Source organism: Pinus tabuliformis, chromosome 5_1 (genome assembly GCF_031772625.1).
Source record: "Pinus tabuliformis cultivar Carrire ecotype Pingquan chromosome 5_1, CPIR1, whole genome shotgun sequence".
Classification (NCBI taxonomy): domain Eukaryota; kingdom Viridiplantae; phylum Streptophyta; class Pinopsida; order Pinales; family Pinaceae; genus Pinus; species Pinus tabuliformis.
Genome location: NC_142305.1, coordinates 381,098,032 through 381,112,668, shown reverse-complemented (window position 1 = coordinate 381,112,668; position 14,637 = coordinate 381,098,032). Strand labels below are relative to the sequence as shown.

Below are 14,637 nucleotides of genomic sequence, written 5' to 3'. Positions count from 1 at the left end.
TTAAATAACACAAATCAAGATTTCACCTCAAATTTTTCCACCGGATTCCGACACCGGAAAGTCCAAAAAGTCGCACTAAAGACAACCCCAAAAGGGGTATGGAAAATAAATACAAATATGTCAAGTAGGATTAGAAATCAACATTTAAACTCCTAGATGCAGCCTAGATAAAAAATACCATGGGCCAAATACCATGGTAAATAAAAATACAAATATAAATAAACCAGAGGTATGGTATATATATATATATATATATATATATATATATATATATATTTACTTCATAATCGACTTTATATTTACGAACATTCAAAAAAGAGGTTTTATTTAGGTGAAGGTTATGGGACAAATACCATGGGCCAAATTATTATTAATACCGTGCAAAAAAAATTATTAACCATAATATTAATATTAATAAAAATAAAGATAACCCATGGTATTGACCCATGGTATTTATGTGGAATGTAGCCTACTTAAAGGAGGAAATTAAACCAGCAGATCTACTAAGCCTCGAGAGGGATCAAATATTTTGATATGCAAACTAGCATAGGTTGAAAAAAAATTGATCTCTAGATCCGGAGTTAAATGAATCTATGTGGTTTTTATTACTTTTAACTTTTTATTATTAATTGAGCCAACATTCAAATGCTTACACTTATTATCCCTATCCCTCGGTCCAGGTCCAAGTACAGTTTCCTGGTCAAACTTAGCCACTTCATGGTCAAATATACTCGTTCCTCGTCCAATATAGCCGTTGGATGATCTGCTCTTTTGCTGCCTTAGTTTGGTTCTTCAACTTGTCTTGACAATGAACCGCACTTGTTGGTTCGAAACGTGTCGACAAATATATCACGATGTGACAGAAGCCTCAACTCAATAATGTTTACATTCTTACATTACACCTCCACATCTCTCCTATATTAGGCTTACTTTTAACTTTTTATTATTAATTGAGCCAACATTCAAATGCTTACACTTATTATTCTTTAAATCAGTTGACATTTAAAAATGTTTACATTCTTACATTACACCTCCACATCTCTCCTATATTGGGCTGTAGAGTGCCGCTCAAATATCACAATATCATTCATTAAAAATATTGTACTTTAACACAGCTCAAACATCACAATATCATTCATAAAAAATATTGTACTTTAACACGGCTTGTTTTAGCCCAAAAACAATGGAAATTCCAACATGATTTTGATAAAATCTAGCGGAAAATTTTGGAAATCCCTATTTCAACTTTCAAGTTTCAAGATTTTGGGTGCTCCAAGGGTTTTTGATGGTGTTGAATCCATTTCCACCATAAAAAAACATGATTCAAGCACTCCTCTTCTCATAAATTTTGGAGAAAAAGTGGTCAGACTCACCACTTTTGGTCATCTAGGTGAAATTGATGCCTTGGTAGACGAAATGTAGTGTTCCCTATTGGCCCTTTTTGAAAAGCTTTTTGGGATCAATTTTACCTTAAATATTGGAAGAATTTGTTGGAATTGTAGATCAAAGTTATTATGTCTGTAAAAGTTAAATGCCTTCATTTTTTTTCAAAATGTTAAACTTATCTAACTAACTTATACATTAACTAACTTCCCTTCCCTTCGTTCATCCCAAACTTCAAACATTTCAACTCCCTTTCACATAGTTTTTCTCAAAAACTACTTCTTCACATTAATATTAATAATAATAACATTTTTTTCAAAGTTCAAGCTTCTGTGATGTGAATCATTTTGCTTAAATATTTCTGATCCATCACACTGAATTTTTGGAATCAAATATCTCTGGATCCATCACACAAAATTTTTGGAATCCAAATCCAAAAATTCAATGTGTTGGATCCAGAAATATTTAAACAAAATAATAACAATATTATTATTATAATCTTCAATAATAATAATAATAATTATTATTATTATTATTTTGAAATAATATTTTTAATTTTTCAATATAATACTTGCTCCTTATTTTTTCGATTGATCCTCTCTTTCTTTATTTTAATTATTTCCTAACTCTCTTTCTTTTCATAAAATGGTTAGGTCACCCTCTTCATTTAAGGATTTTGCTTATTTATTCCACTGATCCTCTCTTTCTTTATTTTAATAATTTCATAGCTCTCTTTCTTTTCATAAAATGGTTAGGTCACTTTTCCTCTTCACTTAACCATTTTGCTTCTTGTCTTCGATGATGGGTAAAATGTTCACCCGAAACATGAGATATTTCAACTCCTTTTCACACAAATTTTCTTCAAAAACTACTTCATTAAAAATATCTTGTTGATGACGGGTGAAGTGTTCACCCAAAAAGTCCAGGTTTCAACTCCTTTTCACACAATTTCTCTCCAAATACTACTTCATTAAGAACACAATTTATATAATGGAAAATTACCTTGATAAAATTTCAGACATTTTAACTCAGTTTTTCTCCAAAACTACTTTTTCACTAAAATTACAATTTATATAATAGAAATTTACGAATTGGGATAAATAAGAACACAATTTATATAATGGAAAATTACCTTGATAAAATTTCGGACATTTTAACTCCTTTTCACCTAGTTTTTCTCCAAAAATTATTTTTTCACTAAAATTACAATTTATATAATAGAAATTTACGAATTTACCATAAATTGTATCATTATTAAAGTGCCCTTTGAATTCCTAGTTTGTCCAGTGATATTATATGGGTGTGAATTGTGGGCTAGCAACACCCTTGTCTCAACATGGAAACAAATTGAGAAAATCCAAAAACGTATGATCATGAGCAAGTTCAAAAAAAAAAAGTTCGGTTCCTTATGAGATAATGTTGAGTGAAATAAAAGCAACTCCCATCGAAGCAATTGATATGATGAGCCTCATAAGGTACTTTAAAAGAATTGAGCAAATCTGAGTAGGTAGATGACCTAAAGTTATCTTCAATGAAGGCATGAGCGAAAGAAAGAAATCATGGAAACAAATTGAGAAAATCCAAATGTTGAGTGAAATAGGAACAACTCACAAATGCGTCTCATAAGGTACTTAAAAAGAATTGAGCAAATGGGAGTAGGTAGATGACCTAAAGTTATCTTCAATGAAGGCATGAGTGAAAGAAAGAAATCATGGATGAGACAAAACAACAAATGCATTCAAAAATGGGATATGTACCTCAATGCCTGTCCCACAAATAGCAAAGAGTTAAAGAATTTTGTTGTGAAGAAGTTCCATAAACATTTATGGGGAAAAGAGTTGGGTAGAAAGAAGAAGTACTATGTTCAAGAATTCAACCCCACTTGTGATCTCCAACAAAAAGAGTACATTGGAGCTAGCATTCTATAGAGAGCAAAGATTCTTATTGCTCAATTAAAAACTAACTTGCATCAACTTCCGTGTGAAATTCAACCCCACTTGTGATCTCCAACAAAAAGAGTACAATGGAGCTAGCATTCTATAGAGAGCAAAGATTCTTATTGCTCAATTAAAAACTAACTCGCATCAACTTCGGTGTGAAACCAAACAATGGAAAGGACCTAAAGAAGCAAGAACCCGTACTTTTTGCACTTCTGGGGCATTGGAATCAAAAAAACATTTCATTTTCGAATGTGATGCTTTCAGTGACATCAAAGATAATTATGGCAATATGTTAGTATCGGTCCATTGACATTGTCTTTTCAGTGAAGGAAGTGTTAGAAAATTAAGTCAACTCATTATCAATTTAAACAATAAAAAGATTGAATTGCAAAAAGCAAAAAAACAAACGCTAATAATACCAATTCATTCCTAAATTGTTTAAATTCCATTTTAAAATAGGGGATCAATTGTTTAAATTCCATTTTAAAATACCCAATCAATTATAGATATATATTTTTCAAAAGGACAAAGGTAATAAAAGACACCATATTCTGCGCAGATGGGATTGTCGTTTCGTAATCCTTATATATTCTTAAATATCATTATATATTCGAATATGATTCCTATTATTTAATTGCATTCGATCTGGCTCTCCGTGCCCGATTCTATTCTCTTCCCTTCGCTTCAATTCTCACGTTTCGTTCCTGATAAAATTCTTTCAGGTGACCAAAAGAGAGAATTGAGGGACTGGGGGAGCTCAGGTCTGTCAATTGGAGGTGCCCCAAGAAGATTTTGCATACCAGCAGTCCTGTCTCTGTGCCATTTTAGCGATTTCTCCTCTGTTTTGTCTGGAGATAGATATCGCTCCCCTGAACAAAGGAACTTTTTCGTGGAATTCAAGGATTTAGAGGACGGAAAAGGGTGGGATGTCCAGAATGGGAGATTGCCAAGCAAATCTTCTGCTGAGAAGACAGCTCAAAGGTAAGGTTTTTTTTCTGTCCAAGGCTTGGTGTTGGTATTTTTTGTGCTGGGTGCTGCTATGATTTGCTGTGATATGTTTTGGATGTCTAATAGCCTGCATCTAATTAGTTGATTATGCTTATTGTTGTTTGAGTGGTGCTCTGTCTTCAAATTTAACTCCGTGCTTATTAGGCACCCTTCGTTTCACCATGGCTCAGAAATGTGTATATCATCTGTTAACTGGTTTTTGATCATCACGGTCTATCTGCTTATGGTATTTTTCTTGCACAGTGGACTTTCCAAATTACCCTTTTCAAAAGAATCCAGTAAAGTCAGGTGTGAATAGTTAAAACTCATTTGCCGGCCTCTGCCTGTAATCCACATGCATACAATATATATTTGCTTATTAATGTTAGATCATCATGATCTATTTGCTTATGATATTCTTCATAGCGGTTCTGGCCGGTGGCACTCTCCAAGTCACCCTTTTCAAAACAATTTAATATAGGTGGGAGGCAGTAAAGGTAAAAGCTCATTAGTGTGCCTGTGACTGCAGTCCATATGCATATCGGTGTGATATATTTGGTTTTATGGTTAGCGGGTGTATAATGTTATGTATGGAAAATGTTCATGGCTCTGTTAGATTAGATTAATAACCACGAATCTGATATTCTGCCCCTAATTTTTATTGGTTGACATTTGATGGAATGGATCCTAAGAGTTTAGGATTTTTTGCTTTCCTATTTTTCAGGGCCATGTTAACAGCATATCGTGCATACTGTTCTGCTTCTTTATCAGTGTATGGAGGTAGTTTATTTGTTTTTTGCTGATTTATGCAGAACTGTCGAGGCATCCATTGGACGGTTTCTCAGCTGGACTTGTAGACGACTCCAATGTTTTTGAATGGAATGTGACAATTATTGGACCTCCGGATACAATCTAGTGAGTCTTTGTTTTCTATAGGTATTTGGTTTTGCTGGTAGCAGGCATTAGACATTTTTCTTTCTTAAGTTTATACTATGTTTATTCAGGGCATCAGTTCTTCTTTTTTGAATATCCTTTTATTTTTATTTACAAATTAAAATGTACAAAGCATATTGGGTATTAAAAAAGAAAGGGTGACAGATAGGCTATGAGGCTACCACCAAGGAGCAAATTTTGGTGTAATTTAATATACGATACTCATCTAGTTCTTACAAAACACAAAGTTGGCCCAGGGCTCTCCAGATTTAAGGCCTTGAAGGGTGAGTCCACACAATAAACTGCTGTATTTAATGAAAGATAAAAACAAGAGAAAGCAGCATGCTAGCTTAGGCATGTGCCTCCTTAATGGTTGCAGTGGTGGGCAATTGGTAAAAGTGTTTATGAAATCCAATTCTGTTGAAGCAAGTGTATGGTAGAGAGTATTAATTAATAGGAAGATTTGAAAAGGGCAGTATTAAGCTTATGGCATATGCCAAGGCAAGGCGCTTCTAGCATCTGATGCTGTTGAATGTAGCAAATGATAGCATTGGATGTAAGGTGATGTAGTTGATTGTCAAAAACTGCCTAAGACTGCTCAACCCTCTATCTCATTCTCTTCTTCTGTTAATTCCTGTCTAAGAATAGTAAGACCCTTTAACCCACTGTCTCTCCTACTCTTAATTCCTAATTCTCAGTTTTCTGACTCTAATATGATCTCCACCATCCCTTTCATATTGATTCAGGCATTATAACAATCGAGTTTCTCGAATTGTTTCAAATTTTCAATTGATTCATCTTCCAGTGCTCCAGCTTCTGCTTGTGTTAAATTTGACATCTTAGCTTTGCTTCCATTTGCTGATCCTTCTCACAAAACTGCACTTGCATTATTTTTCTGCAGTTGCAAACCTGCAACTCTCTTGAAGTTCTGCAAGTTATTTTTCTGCGGAGCATCTTTTGCCAATCTTCGATTTTGCTGCAACCCTGATTTGCAGTTTTGCATAATTTGTTATCCACAGCCTATTCTTGTGCAGAGATTGTCTTTTCACAACTATACCTCGTGGGTCTTATCTCCCTTCTACTTAACATTGTGGGTCTTCCGCAATTCACATTTTGGTCTTACAGTTTTCCACCTGAAGCCTACTTTCAGGGTGGAACCCCCGTTAAGTGCAACAAATCCATGTTTGATGGAAAATTCTACTGTGATATCTGTTTCAGTAAGCTCAGAATCTTCTTCTGATTTGATGTGCCTTTGGGCTGTGTGATATCAATTTGTCACCTTAACTTTTTAAGTTGTCTGGTTCTGTCATTTGCTAGAGTATTGGTAGGCTTGGAGGTTTGCGGTGCCTTTGGGTAGATGGAACTTTTCTAGAAGTAGAGCAGAATGGGACTTGGGGTGGAGGCCTATTTTGGAGTTGAATTGATCAAGGGTAGTGTATCATAGATGGTGCTAGATTTCAGGCTGGTAGGCTAAGCAAGAAAGATGTCTTCTTTTGGAGGGATCTTTGGGAAACTTCTTAACAATGTGACTCCTAGAATCTCTGCTCTCTTCTTCATTAGAGACTCCCTTTATCTCTGTTCTCAATGATAAACGAGTGTTTTTTGACCATGAGGTTCGTTGTATTGTTTCATAGTATCTGGTATCTCCATTTGAGCTATGAGCTTTGGGTCTTTGGTTGCTTGGTTGCTCATTAGGGGCTGCATTCCAAAGCTCACCTTCCCAAAATCAGGTTCTTAGATGGGTTATGCCCCTTTTGTCATCTATCGGAATCTTTGAAGCATATTTTATAGGACTGTAGCTTTGCTAGATCATGCTGAGGAGTGGTGTAGGACTGTCACTTTATTCTGCTTCTTGGTTGACTTCATTGGCATGTAACTCTTCTTGGGGACTCAGGGTCCCTGATTTTGCCCCACGTCTTGGGAGTTTGGGACTGTATTATGCTGTCAGCTCTACTTACATTCTGGAGGCTGCATTCCCAGTGTGTTATTTTTTTTAAAATGAGGTCTGTCTTGTCAATTCTTTGTCACTCGTGGTGAGAAGAGGTGTGTATGCAACTATTTTTCTACCTCCTTACTAAGGATGCCAAAGAGTTTGGTGTTGTAGTTTACTCTGAGTTTATTGCTGCGTTAGTTGTTCCTAGGAAGAGGATATGAATACACATTTTGTTGAAAATAGTAGCGAGAAATTGATTCCTTGATTTGTGCCTTAATTCAAGGAGTCAAATTGAGTTTCTTCTTTGGCATGCTCGATTTCCTAAAAAATAGGAGATTTCCTAAAAATTAGGACGAACTATGTAGCAATTAACTAATGTGTTAAAGTAGAAGGCCAAGTTCATTGTCTTCTAGTGTGAGTTGACTTGGAAAAGGACGAGTAAAAGTCTCTAATTCTAGATCGAGACTTAGGACGAGTTGCATGAGCCACTCAATCACCAGTTCGATTCCTAAAAATAAGACTTGCTAACTTTAGCCATTCGAATTGCCTTTAAAAGGAGGAACGAAGGCACTCATTGTATCATAATTGAGCATGGGTTTGTGTGAGCTTGTGAGAGAAAGGTGCCAAGAGTTCTTGTGCGAATTGTTGGAGAGGAAAGCAATTCCTCAAGGAAGTGTGCATAGAAATAGGAGGATTTCCTATTTAATAGGGGCTACTAGTGCGAATAGAAATTGGAGGGAAGATCAGGGATCAAGTAAGTGTTTCCTATTCCACTGCAAAATTTAGTAGGGAAATTCTGTGTAATGAAATGAAAGTAGCTTTCAGACTGTTCATATTAGCAGTTGCAGAATGTCATGGAATTTCTACATGGTATCGGAGCAGTGAACGGAATAAACACTAGCAAGAGGGAAATCAGTTTATTGTTTGACAACAGAAACTAGTTTGTCAAGATAAGTTCCTTGGACAGGCAGCATAACATACCAAGGACTGAGAACTGATCATTGTCTAGAGGGAGCATCAAATTTAATCTCTTGGAAAGGGAGGATTATGATAGTGTTGGAGGATAATGGCGTGGGAGAATTCATGAAGCAGGCTGTTCCAATGCCTCAAGATCCCCAACAATTGGCCCAACATACTAAGAATGATGTCAAGGCTAGGAGGATTATTCTAGAAGGGGTTAAACATCATATAGTGCCTCATATCCATGAGAAGAAGACAACTTATGAGATGTACTATACCATCTTGAAGCTATATCAGAGTACTAATGATACAAGGAAGCTTGCTGTTAAGGAGAAGCTAAGGAGTATCTGGATGAAACAAGGTGAGTCCAATATCTTACTAGATTCACTTATTTGAGAAGAGCTAGGTGGTGCGGGAGTAGTTGTATTTGATCATGACCTTATGAGTTTTGCCTTACTTGGACTTCACAAATCTTGCGAAGGGTTCCAGGATGCTGTTAGTGGGAGAGAGAACTTTCCCAATTGGGAAAGGTTTTGGGTTGATTGCATACAGGAAGAGATCCAAAGAGGAACCTTAGAAGGGAGATCAGTCAACACCAAGGATGAGGAGAATTTTTCTCTTCTAGGGAAAGCCAAGGGACAGAAAGGCAAAGGGAAGGGCGAGCCCAGTTAAAAGGGTGACAAGAAGAAGGATCTAAGTAAGATCAAAGGCTTCCATTGTCATGATTTTGGACACTATGCTAATAAGTGTCCTAATTGGAAGAAGAAGGGGTCGAATAAGGAGCATGTAGGTGCATCAATTGAGGTAGATGGATTTGCCATTCAGTTTGAGAAGGATTTCTCATTGATAGCTTGCATGGCAAGCTCAGTAGGGAGCAACACGTGGTTTATTGATTCAGGAACCTCTTTCCATATGACTGGAAACAAGGAGTACTTTAGCAAGTTGGAGGAGAAGGATTTGCAGGTGCATATTGAGCTTGGAGATAATGACAAGTATACAAATAAGGGGGTTGGTACTATCAACTTTGAGAGGGAGTCTGGGAGCTTTCTCCATCTCAGGGATGTTCTCTACGTTCCATGGCTGAAGAAGAATCTGGTTTTAGTAGCTACCCTTAATGACGAGGGATATGATGTCATCTTCAACAGAGGTAAGGCATACCTCAAGCATCTAGCTTCCGGATCAGTGAAGCAGATAGGTGTGAATTTGAAGAACCTTTATAGGCTGCAGTTGGAGACTTGTGTAGCCTTGAGCAACAAGGTAGAGGGTGAGTAGAGTAGAGATACTTTGGCACAGGCGCATGGGACACTTGCATCATGGGGCGTTGAAGATTCTTCAACAAATATCCATAGGATTACCAACATGCAACTTTGACAAGAATGGAGTGTGCAAGGGATGCACGCTTGGCAAGTATGCCAAGACTTCTTTTCAGGGCCGAGATAACAGAGCCAAAGGTATTTTGGAGCTGGTGCATTCAGATGTATGTGGACCCTTCTCCTCTCCTTCTCTTATGAGACACATGTATTATGTTACTTTCATTGATGATTATTCTCGTAAAGTTTGGCTTTATTTCATGAAAAAGAAAGATGAAGTCTTAACCAAGTTCTTGGAGTTTAAGGCTTTAATAGAAAATCAGATAGGAAAGAAGATCAAGTTGGTGAGAAGTGACAATGGGGGAGAATATGTCTCTAATGCCTTCAAGGAGTTGTGTGCAAAAGGGGGCATTAGGAAGGAGCTGATTGCACCCCATAACCCTCAGTAGAATGGGGTGGTTGAGAGGAAGAACCGCAGTATTGTCGGACTAGCCAGGGGCATGTTGCATGATCATGGACTGTGTTCTTGTGGGCAGAGGCATACAACACTGTAGAATAGGAGTCCGCACAGGGTTCCTGGACGAGTTACACTAGAGGAGGCTTTCGCAGGAAAGAAGCCTGATGTTTCACACTTTCGGATCTTTGGCACAAGGGTTTATTGCCATGTGTCCAAAGATAGCAGGAAGAAGTTGGAGCCAACAACAAAAAAGGGTATTTTCGTGGGGTATAGTGAGACAACTCAGGCATACAGAGTGTATCTACCAGGACTCAAGAAGACAGTCTTGAGGTGGGATGTGAGGCTCAAGGAGGACAGAGCCTTGAGGGAGTCGCTTGAGAGGGTGCATACAATAATACCTCAGATGGAAGAGCTACTCGCTCTTAAGGAGGAGCCTCAGGCAGGAGCACAAACATAGTCTCAAATAGGTGGAAAAAGGTTCGCATAACAAGATGCAAAGTAGGATGATGAGGAGAAGAGACCAGGACAAGAGCAGGCAACTACTGAGATGGAGACTCCTGGCACAAGGAGGAAGAAGGAAAAGTGGGCTAAGAGGTTGATTTAGGAGGCCCAAGAGCAGTTGAAGCTCTTAACACCATGTTCAAGCAGAGTAGGCAACCATAGAGGTACATAGGTTATTTGGCATCGATGATAGAGTTGGACACAACCTTCTTCTTACAAGGAGGCAACTTCTTAGTAGGTTTGGTAGGATGCCATGGTGGAGGAATATTCCTCCGTCATAAAGAATGATGTTTGGGAGATTGTGCCTCGACTCGAGGGCAACTCAATAGTTGGATCAAGATGGGTGTAAAAGGTGAAGCATGGTGTAGATGGGAGTGTGCAGAAGTACAAGGCCAATTTTGTGGCCAAGGGCTTCTCATAGATTGAGGGCATAGACTATGATGAGACTCTTGCCCCAGTAACACGATATTCATCCATTAGGACTATTCTGGCACTTGCAACACAGATGGGGTGGAAGATCCACCAGATGGACATGAAGACAACATTCCTCAATGGAGTGGTTGAGGAGGATATTTATATGGAGCAGCCAGAGAGGTTTGAGCAGTTCAATAGAGACACATGTGTGCAGGCTAAAGAGAGCTCTTTATGGGCTCAAGCAGGCTTTGAGAGCATGGTACACTCGTATTGACAGCGACCTTCGAGGATTGGTCTTCACTAAGAGTGAGGCAAATGTCAACTTATAGTACATCATGGTTGGAGGGCTTCCGCTCATTCTAGTGCTTTATGTTGATGACCTTATATTGACTGGAGATGACAACTTTATCCAGGATTGCAAGGAGGACCTTGCAAGGGAGTTTGAGATGAAGGATATGGGGCTTATGCACTATTTCCTTGGCTTGGAGGTTTGGCAAGGTGATGGTGAGATCTTCGTGGGATAGGGGAAGTACACTACAAAGATTCTCTGGAGATTTCATATGTAGGATTGCAAACCCATGGCCACACCTCTAGTTACAAACTAGAGGAGCTAGTAGAGGAGAGCTAGTGGATCCTATAGTATATAGGCAGCTCATCGGGTCGTTGATGTACTTGGTCAACACATGACCTGATATCTATTTTGCAGTCAACCAATTGAGTCAGTTGATGGTGGAATCAACCAAAGTTCATTGGGTTGCTGCAAAGCATATGTTGAGATATCTCAGAGGCAAAACGAATTATGGATTGTGGGATAGACAGGTTGATGGAATGAGGCTTGAGGGCTTCACAAATGCAGATTGGGTAGGGTGCTCCATAGACAGGAAGAGTACTTGAGGTGGCGTCTTCAACATTGGGTCAACAATTGCTTATTGGTATAGCAGGAAGCAAACATCAGTTGCACTCAGTTTAGTAGAGGCCGAGTACATGGCTACTAGTTTGGCAACATGTGAGGCTATTTGGATGAGGAAGTTGCTTGTGGGACTTTTGAGATAGAGGATGGAGCCTACCATGATACATGGTGATAACCAAAGTTGCATCAAGCTCTATGAGAACCCAATGGTTCATGATTGCTCAAATCATATCGAGATCAGGTACCGCCATCTCAAAGATTGTGTGCAGAAAGGGATAGTGAAGTTGCCGTACATTCCAATAGGGGAGCAAACAACAAACATCTTGACCAAGGCATTGGCAAGAAGCATTTTTGTTCATCACAGGGATAAGTTGGGAGTTGTACAAAATCCCTTCCTCGCTAAGAGGGAGTGTTGAAAATAGTAGCAAGAAATTGATTCCTTGATTTGTGCCTTAATTCAAGGAGTCAAATTGAGTTTCTTCTTTGGCATGCCCAATTTCCTAAAAAATAGGAGATTTCTTAAAAAATAGGATGAGCTATGTAGCAGTTAACTAACGTGTTAAGGTAGAAGGTCAAATTCATTGTCTTCTAGTTCGAGTTAACTTTGAAAAGGATGAGTGAAAGTCTTTAATTCTAGATCGAGACTTAGGACGAGTTGCATGAGCCACTCAATCACTAGTTCAATTCATAAAAATAAGACTTGCTAGCTTTAGCCATTCAAATTCCTTTAAAAGGAGGAACAAAGGCACAATTTTTATCATAATTGAGCACGAGTTTGTGTGAACTTGTGAGAGAAAGGTGCCAAGAGATCTTGTGTGAATTGTTGGAGAGGAAAGCAATTCGTCAAGTAAGTGCACATAGAAGTAGCAGGATTTCCTATTTAATAAGGGCTACTAGTGCGCATAAAAATGGGAGGCAAGATTAGGGATCAAGCAAGTGTTTCAAGCTTGGTCTAAGGCAGTGACAACCATTGTATTCTTTGTTGAGAAATCCATTAGGGCGACATTAGGGTTTCTTATTCATTTGATTTCTCTTTTACTTGACAATTTCTTGTGATTAGTTATTACTTATTTTTCCTTGTTATTATATTTTCATCATCGAGACAATTGCCAAAACTATGAAGATCACAAAGACAATAGGAGAACACAAGATGTAGGCACTTAGCCAGGAAAAAATCCCTCTGAAGGGGAAAACCTAGTCAAACTCTTCCACTAGTAGATTCAAATCAAATTGAGACAACCAAGACCTTTTTGACCAAAACAAGGATTCTCCTCCATCCACCAAGTCAGCCTCCAAGTCAAACTTTAGTTAAAACATCAATCAACGCTTCACATAAGACAACAAGGGTTCCTGCAGTCCTGAAGCTTGGCCTACATCTTCGGCCCTGCAATTATCTCAGTCTCCTTCACATGTGTGGCAGAAACATAGAAAATTTTGACTTTCAAAGGTCTCTTCCTTCTTTGTTGTGATTAGCCCTTCATTGTGATGATAAAAGCCTCCTTGACTTCTTTGCACTTTCTTTTTCTTCTATTCAAATTGCAGATCGAACTTGTCTTATTGGTATCTCAAATAGGTTGAATTCATTGCTATTTATAGTTGTTTGAAGCTCTTTTATTAGGCCGACTTGTATTGTGGGGAGACCGACTTGATGGTGGAGGAACTGATGACTCAATTACAACAAAATAATTTCATTTCTTGACATACAAAGCTCAAGAAGGGTCTATGACTTTGACTTTGACTTAAAACATAAACCTAGAAGCCTTCAATGGAGGCTTTGACCTAGAAACAAATAAATAAAGCATGAAACCCATGCTTAATAATAATTTTTCTTTTTGTAATTTTTCTCTTTCTTTCTTTTGATAAATACATTACATCATAATTCAAATACAACCATGAAGACCGACACTAGTTACGTTCTTCAACATTCTCTAGTGAAACAAAGATTGTTTGTAAGAGATCTATTGCCCATTCTTCTTCAATAATAATCTCAATCAAGTAGAGGGTTTTCCGAGTTGGGTTCCCTAAGAAAATTGTGTTGTTTTTTTGTGGGATTGTGTATTTATATCTGTTCCTATTCCACTGCAAAATTTAGTAGAGAAATTCTGCGTCTATGAAAAAAAAGTAGCTTTTAGATTGTTCATATTAGCAGTTGCAGAATTTCGTGGAATTTCTACACATTGTATATACCCTTTATTTTTCTTTTTGGTTTTTTCTTTTCAATTGCTATGTAAATTTTTCCTATGCAATATAAGATGTACTTTCCAAAAAACGGTCTTGTACGGATTAAAACAAGTGGTGTCAGGAGAAGTAATTTTGATCTTAACTTGCACATCAAATTAAAAGGAGATGATATTATCTTTATGGTTGTATATGTTGATTATTTAATAAATATAGGAAATAGTACCAAGTAAATTATTGAATAAAAAACTAATTTTGATAAAGCGTTTGATATGATGGACTTGGTACTGTTAAATCACCATTTGGGAATTGAACTCTAGCAACAGAACACTCACTTTCATTTCACAAAGTACACTTTAGAATTGTTAAAATTAGAAGATTGTAATTTTAACAAAATACCAATTCAGGTGTTAGTGACCCATTATATCATTAGCATGTAGGCAATTTGATAGATCTCACAACAACCAGACTAGGCAAACTTGCTATTGGTATGTTACTATGTTGTCAAGGTTATTAAATTGTTCCAAGGAGATATATTGGAATGTAGCTAAAAGAGTGCTTAGGTATATCAAAGGTACATTATATGTTTGTTTTATACTTGAGAAGAATGAAATCTTCAGGTTGACTGGTTTTTCTGATGCACACTAGGCAGGTGATGTTGATGGAAGAAAGTGCGTGACAAGTTATGTCTTTAATCTTGGTGGTGGAGTGATTTCATGGGCAAATAAAAA

General features: G+C 37.5%; 1 protein-coding gene across 1 annotated transcript in view; it reads left to right on the top strand.

Annotated features, from left to right (window-relative positions):
* Positions 1-3,948: 3,948 nt before the first annotated feature.
* LOC149165036 (ubiquitin-conjugating enzyme E2 7-like) overlaps positions 3,949-14,637 on the top strand; it is a 54,488-nt gene continuing 43,799 nt past the window's right edge. The window contains exons 1-2 of the mRNA XM_089432222.1: positions 3,949-4,304; positions 5,123-5,225. Of these exons, the coding sequence (XP_089288348.1) occupies positions 4,250-4,304; positions 5,123-5,225 (158 nt within the window). The 5' untranslated portion in view covers positions 3,949-4,249. The remainder of the gene's footprint in view (positions 4,305-5,122; positions 5,226-14,637) is intronic.